General features: G+C 35.8%; 1 protein-coding gene across 1 annotated transcript; it reads right to left on the minus strand.

Annotated features, from left to right (window-relative positions):
- Positions 1-274: 274 nt before the first annotated feature.
- On the minus strand, positions 275-6684 carry LOC112029086 (probable chlorophyll(ide) b reductase NYC1, chloroplastic). The gene is made up of 10 exons (XM_065768201.1): positions 6190-6684; positions 5295-5373; positions 5057-5192; positions 4492-4566; positions 4196-4391; positions 3139-3207; positions 2435-2574; positions 2146-2268; positions 1710-1902; positions 275-814 (listed from the first exon to the last, which is right to left on the minus strand). Exons 1-10 carry the CDS (start codon positions 6535-6537, stop codon positions 629-631), a joined length of 1545 nt encoding a protein of 514 aa, XP_065624273.1. The 5' UTR covers positions 6538-6684; the 3' UTR covers positions 275-628.
- Positions 6685-7426: the final 742 nt, after the last annotated feature.

A 7426-nucleotide genomic window follows, 5' to 3' on the forward strand; every position in this document is an offset into this window, starting at 1 on the left:
ATCAAAGGGTGAGCCAACAAGAAAGAAAAATGGAACTTGTTCTGACATTGATTGTCAAAAAGTTTGGTTCCTGTACACTAAGGTGTTGAAATGGAATTTCTGCCATTACATAACTTTTTTTTTTTTTTTTTTTAAGATAGTTTCAACCTATAGTGTTTGCTCCTGATGATGCCCTTTATTATTAGATCAAGACACTAATTGGTTTTTGGTGTAGGCGAAAATTAAACTCCAAATATCTTATTCAAACATTAAAGATTTTATCAGTTGAGCTAACTGAAACCAACACATTACATCTTTATATATGCATCTAAATGGAGAGTGCTTCATTAATGAAATAAATATAGTGTCTTTTTCTGTATACATGACATATATGCAACCTTTTAACTGGACTCTAATGCATGGGTGGCGGAAATTTGACATTATGGTATAATTGAACTTCCTAATGGTTAACCAAAACATCTGAGAAATGCGGGGTATAAAAACCGCTAATCAGCTGTTGGTGATATATAACTTGTACCTTTCTGTTGCCCTGTGATCTCAGGCATAGCAGTTGACTACCCTTACGATGATTATTGGTCTGATGTACATCTATTTCTGATTCTTTCATGTTGTAATTGTGCGTACAAACTCACGTACCAGGAAATGTGCTGCTAGTGCTAGAAAGGATTATGAAGGCACAAACAACAGAAAGTGAGAACACTGACACCCAAGTGTTCTCTGTGTACATCTCCATTGCATCAGTAAAAGAAAACCGAGTGCGGTTTTCAGCCCAGTTACGCAGCCGATCTGCCTCTGCTGCATATAATGCCCTTCCCTGCATAAAAATTAAGAATACCCATAAAATATTGACCAAATTAAGAACACCCAAGTGTTCTACATATACCATTCCAGCTGAAACACATTTATCAACGTAAAAAATTACTCCTTTGGAAATATTAAACCCTTTTTAAAATTAAGAATATATAAGTGAAAAGCAGGAAGGGAATATCACACTTTGACTAACCAAAAAAAAAAAATTATAAAGGGGGGGGGGGGAACTAACAATATTTAAGAATCTATATGTTTAATGATTACTGAAAACACATCAATATGTTATCTACGTATTTAAAACACACATATCAACATATTAGTGTCACATCATTACCAGTTTCTTGCATCTGTATCCAAAATCCATGCTTAATAGGTCTAATCAATTATAAAATCTAAATCCCTGAAAGTTACAAACTAGGAAATCAATGCCCTTAATCCCTAAGTTATTTTTTTTAGGAACCCCACTGGGGCCTAAGTTACTTAAATTCATTGGTATACAACTAAAGAGGCAAAACTATGAGAACTATAAATTAAAATCCAGATAATAGACTCCTGAGGTTTTACCTATTGTCATTACAATTGTTGACTTGCCTGAACTTTGTGTCACCAGCTTAGCAGGCATGGCAACTTACCAATTCCAAATAACAAATGTATCAAAAAGGGAAAATTTGAAGTCGCTCTTCCCCACAAAGTTCAGTTTTGATATAGGAAATCCATTTAAGTATTAATATATGAAGTCATCTAATGCCATGAAATATAAATTTCGAATGACAGTAAAAAAATTTCAAAATCTAGTAACTTGACATGAAAGTTCTTCTGGATGTTGAACAAAAGTGTTAAACTTGTAGTCCTGACACCGCTTGGGGTGTCAAATGCTTTCACAAAATAACTAGGATTACCTGGTCATCAAACCAGCGACCTCGTCGTACCCATGCAGTGACTAAAGCAAGTAATATTCTGGGAGGGGTCAAGTAATTGATTGCCTTCCCAGATCCTTTTACAACCCGCATCCTTGGTACTAAAGTTCTAGCAACTGTTTCTGGATGCTCACAGATGATGTTAAACATTTGCTTATTTTGTATAGTTGAGCCACTGCAATCATAGAGAAAATCGCAGTAAATGCATATAAGGTTAGAACATTTATTACAGCTAGACAGTTAGACAAACAGTTGCAACCTTCAAATCTACATATAATGATATAGACCCAAAAAGAAGAAATAGACAAGGGTAAGACCAATAGTTCAGGGACTTAAGGCCCTTTAACATGTTGTCAGGAGATGGAATCAAAATGGAGCCATAAGTGCATTGCAAAATGCAGGGATATATATTCCATACCTAAGCAAAAGATCTGTAAGGACCATGCCTGGAGATGCTGTGTGCACCCCAACTTTGGACCGCTTGGACTCTTTCAAGAGTGATGCTTGAAGCTGCCTAAGGCCACACTTTGTGGACCCATAGCTACAAGTCGAAGGATATAAAATAATGAAAATCATTCTGAGTCACCAACAACTTGGAATAGTACAAACTTCCATGAATCATTGAATAATGATTAGCAAAAACCATGACATACCTCTGCTCATTAGAGAATAAACTAAATTCCCATAGTACTAAAAATTGAACTTACACAGCTGTTAGAGGGGTACTAGATCCCCCTGAGCCTGCACCATCCATGTTAAATATGTGGCCCCCCTTAGCCTGGTTCTTCATCACTCGCATGGCTTCTCGAGTGCAGAGTAGAGAACCAACCATGTTTGTTGAGACAATCTACCATGAAACAAAGTGGTACTCCGCAAATCAGTTGCTACTTTGAGTGCAATGTGTATACTATTTTGATGTATTGGTAGTACCCTTAGGTCAACACAAGAAATAAACCCCAATAAAAAGTTTGATGCATGACATATAGAACTATGAGCAGTTGTAAATGCTTTGGTCAACACTCATATATAAATAAATGAAAAGGGGGATCAGGGAGAGGGAACAAAATACCATCTTAGACATTACTTAAGTTTCAGAGCTTGAAACTCATGCAAATAACTAGTAATATAAACAACAAAAACCGGCCATATTTAAGATATGTCAAACAGAACAGGATTCAATATAACAGCTCCTAGCACATCTGAAGACACATATTCACACACGCATGTGTAACCTCCCAATTACCCTATCCAACAAAATAAGGCAAAAATTGCCTAGAGCCTTGTAGCTCAACTGGTTGGTACTTCCTGGCGTTTCTAAGGCAATATCTAGGATTCAAATCCCTCCTCCCCCATTGTAACTGTTGAATGATCAAAATAAATAAATAAATACAACAAGAAGTGTTTCACATACCTGTTTAACATCTTCATCAGAGAATTGCAGCAATGGTCTAAAACCTTTATTTGTGCCAGCATTATTTATCTGCCCAGGAGTATAAGTATTAAACAGAATCACTTAGTAATTGAGAGAAAATTAAAAATTTTCATGCTACTTCAAATTCAAGAAATCTCAGTTCTTATTTTAACTTAACCAGGAATGCACAGGAATTAAATTTGCAAATGATGAATAGAGATAAGAACAAATAATAGCCAGTATATTGACCCTTCTTGATCAGTTGTGTAAAAGGCATAAATCCAATCATAATAAGGTAAGACCATCCAACTTATTTGGTTCTTGTAACTAAAGTTCGCAGTTACAAGGAGATAAAATTATTTTCATCCAATATTTCTTCTCGTTTCAAATCTGAGCATCACTGGTTGTATAGAAACTGCTACTGAAAAGTATTAGTTTTGACACAACACAACCAAAAGATAAGTATCTGAAATCATGCGGGAAGCAAAAGAGACAATTTAATTTAATTTCTGTTTGAACATCAATTGTATTATTATTTTAGGCCCAAGTATTTAATTAGGTTAATTAGAATTTTATTTAAAGTTTAGGCCCTTTAAAGTATTTTTGTCAATCAATAAGTAGGGTTTCCTACACCTTAGGGTTTAGTTTTCTCATATATGCAAACAATTGTACTCCTTTTGGAGAGGATTCAGAGATGATTTTCATGAATTAAAAGTTTCTTTTAGTTTATTTGGTCTGGGGCTGACTCCAGCCAAACCTAGGTGTTGACTCCTAGTGGTTTTCCTTGCTTAGAGTTGACTCCAATCAAGCCGAGGTTCTGACTCCTAAGTTCCTATCCTTTATTTTCCTATTGCTTAATTTTGTTATGGTTGTCTTGCATAAGAAAACTAGGGAGCCAAAACTAGTATGCCTTAAGAGTAATCCATCTTCCAAAGTTCGACCAAGCAAGGTGTTACAAAAGCAACAACGATATGGAAGCATTCATGATAATTTGAAATTACAATGCAAAGTCTTAAAAACACAGAAACACATCAATTAAAAAGGATCAATCACTCACCCAAATGTTGATAGAACCAAGCTCATTGACAGCAAAGTTTGCCAATTTCTGCACATCATCTGGTTCACTAACATCACATGCTATGCCTACCACTTTTGCATGTTGCAGATTTTTCCTGGCTGAGCCACTTGCAGTGGTTATAAAATCCTTTAGGTTCTCTTCAAGCTCTTTGACAGTCATATGTACAGACTCAGGGCTGCCTTCACAAGATCCAATGCAGAGGTGTTGTGAGTGATACTTATATAGAAATTATAGGCGCATAATAGATCTAAGAAAATACTATTTCTGAATACCACCTGCGAGAAGCAACAACCACACGATCTCCAGAAAGAAGAAATTCACGAGCAAGCGCTTTTCCCAATCCCCTTGTACTGTACCAGACATAAAGAACATGCAGTGATAGACAAGCATTATTTATCCATTATCAATAACTCATTGGTAGCCTATCTACCCAAATCTTGATTAAACCCAAGTGAATCATTCTAGACAGAGGATTAGTTGAACATAGGAATTGTAATAAAAGGAACATTTACACATGTTTTAAGCATCAATATCAGATATATATATATATATATAGCATCTTCCAATATAATTTTCATATCATATGCAAACCTTCATGTTAATCTGACACTATAATGTCTCTACCCAGACTACCCTTCCCTTCCAACTCAAATACATAATTCAACTGTAACTAAAGGAGAAAACTTTGGGAGAGGAGCATGCAAAAGCATTAAGCAATGATTGCAGAACATTCTATTTAAACAAAATGCAGAAGTAATAGGATTTCAAACAAAATCTAGGAGTAAAATGAACTAGTTTATCCAGCTTAGGAAAAGAGACTTAGAAAGAGTGAGAGGTCACCTTCCAGTAATGACAACATTGCGTGGACCAGCTCGACAATGTTCATCTAACACCATATTAGCACCTACCATTGTTCCAATAATAATTCCTCCAAGCCAGCTATACCAGATCAAAGTGTTCATCTGACTATCTCCACCTTCACAAAATTACAAATTGAATTATTACATAAATGAGTTATAGTCATTACGGTATCTCAAAAATGCATGCATTCTCACAATCAGAGTGCATCTTTGCTAACCTGATAACTGAAATCCAACTGCAAGTATCACACCAGTGCTCATCATGGTTATGATATATCTTCCGACTTGGAGGGCAATCTAGTTGTGAAACAGAGTAATGTAAAAGTCAAACACTTCCTCACCAATTGGAGTTAATAACATATAACTTGAACAACACATATCATAGCCTACGATAACTGATTCACCAATAAATAAATAAATAAAAGGGAAACCAACTCAACTCAATTCAACTAAGCCATAATCCCAATTAAATTGGGGCCGGTTTTAAATCCTTATCAACTAATTGGATTGGCCATAGGTAATCATTTCTGCCATTCTATCCTCTCTAAAATCACTAGTTCTGCTCGTATTATTTTACACTTTTATCTACCTCTTTCCATCCCCTCAACGGCTCAGCTTGAATTAAATTACTCTTTTTCACCAGTGCACTAGTATGATTTGAGCACTAGTATCTACCTCTTTCCATTTTCTCAAGCCATACTCCCCTGGATTGAGCAAAAAATTGTGAATTCAGATTCACAAGTTCTAATTAGCAAACAAAAACAAAATTTTGAGCCATGAGCTCTATGTAGTTAAAAATTGAATGGCTGAACAAATAAAACAAAAATATTAGGCTCCGTCAATAAGTGTAAAGTTTAAGTTTCAATTTTCTAGTCCCCCGTATAAAAGTTTCAAGATTCACACAATTTCAATATCTTCACTTCTCTAATACTTTGAAAGCAACCAACAGAATAAAGATTCAATCCAACAAATATACACTGGTAACATTACTCGCTGTGAGATATAGAATTCAATCACATATTCACCAAATCAGACAAAATATATCATAGTAAGTTAAATAACCTCATCCAGATAATATTTAAAACAAAGAAAAACAAATCGCATACAACTCACCGAAAAGAATACCTCCTCCACCTTGGCCACAGCCTTGTCATACTCATCACCACCCAAAATAGTAGTTCTAAAAGATTTCCAAAACCCACTTCCCCTTTCGAGCTTAGCCTCACTTTTCTTCAAATTCCCACTCTTTCTCTCACTTACAGCCTCTTTCTCTTCCACTTCCCCACCCTCCTCGCACCTAAACGACCTGCAGTAGTGTTTCAATTTCAAGCACAACCCATTACGCCCACCGACTCGTCCCAACCTGGGCCGGCATAAACCCGGTCCAAGCACCACTGGTTGGCCGGTCCTGTAGTGGTCGAAACTTTGTGGGAATATGTGAAGCCTAGTAACCGTGGCCATGGTTATACCTGTGACAAACTGAGACTTGCTAGCTACTACTATTAAGTTTTAAGGTTCGTGTAATAATTGTTCCAAGATAATTGGGTGTGAGACTGAGTTACCGTGAGAGTTCCCTACTTTTGTACGTTGGATTTATTTATTTATTTATTTTTTTGAGAGGTATATATAGTTAAAAAAAATTGTATAAAATATCTGAGAGAGAGAAAGAGATTCGGTAGAGAAGAGAACTGTGGTGACCACACGTTAAGGCAACCTCATCTCCATCTGTACCAGTTAAAATCGTGGCTTTGTTATGGGGATTTATGTCACTGCGTGTCGTTTTTTGTTTGGTGGGGGCGGGACGAAAGGGCGATGCTTGTACGTATTGTGCACTGTAATCACCAATCAGTTGTGTAAGAACATCTAAATGCGTTGTAGAGGCGATAATTTTAGTTGGTTTAGCCTGGAAATGTCGCCGTAGGAAACTCTTCGCTTGATTGGGAAGGCTGATTAGTCATTAGTGGGGTCGTGAAATACATCGTAGTCGTACAATGATTAGTAATTTATTATTCCAAAATTCCTACTTGAGGTTCCTTGTGGCTTTACTTTACTTTACTAATCACCTGCTAAGATCGTTTTATAAGTTATTGAGGCGATTATATTCGCCACAATAAATCTTAATAATTTTTTTTTTTAACAAATACATCCCTAGTTTAGATAAACGCTATAATTTTGTGCTTCATTGTCTAATTTATAAAGTATAATAGTTGAATGACTAAATTTACACTTTCCTAATAGCAATCACATTCCAAACTAGTTCATCAACATTTATCTATTTTAGTCTACCAGAAAGTGTTATCATAACCAATTTAACAGTACACTATTTTTTTAGAAGAATTTAGCAATGCAC

This window comes from Quercus suber, unplaced genomic scaffold (genome assembly GCF_002906115.3).
Source record: "Quercus suber isolate HL8 unplaced genomic scaffold, Cork oak 2.0 scaffold_904, whole genome shotgun sequence".
Lineage (NCBI taxonomy): Eukaryota > Viridiplantae > Streptophyta > Magnoliopsida > Fagales > Fagaceae > Quercus > Quercus suber.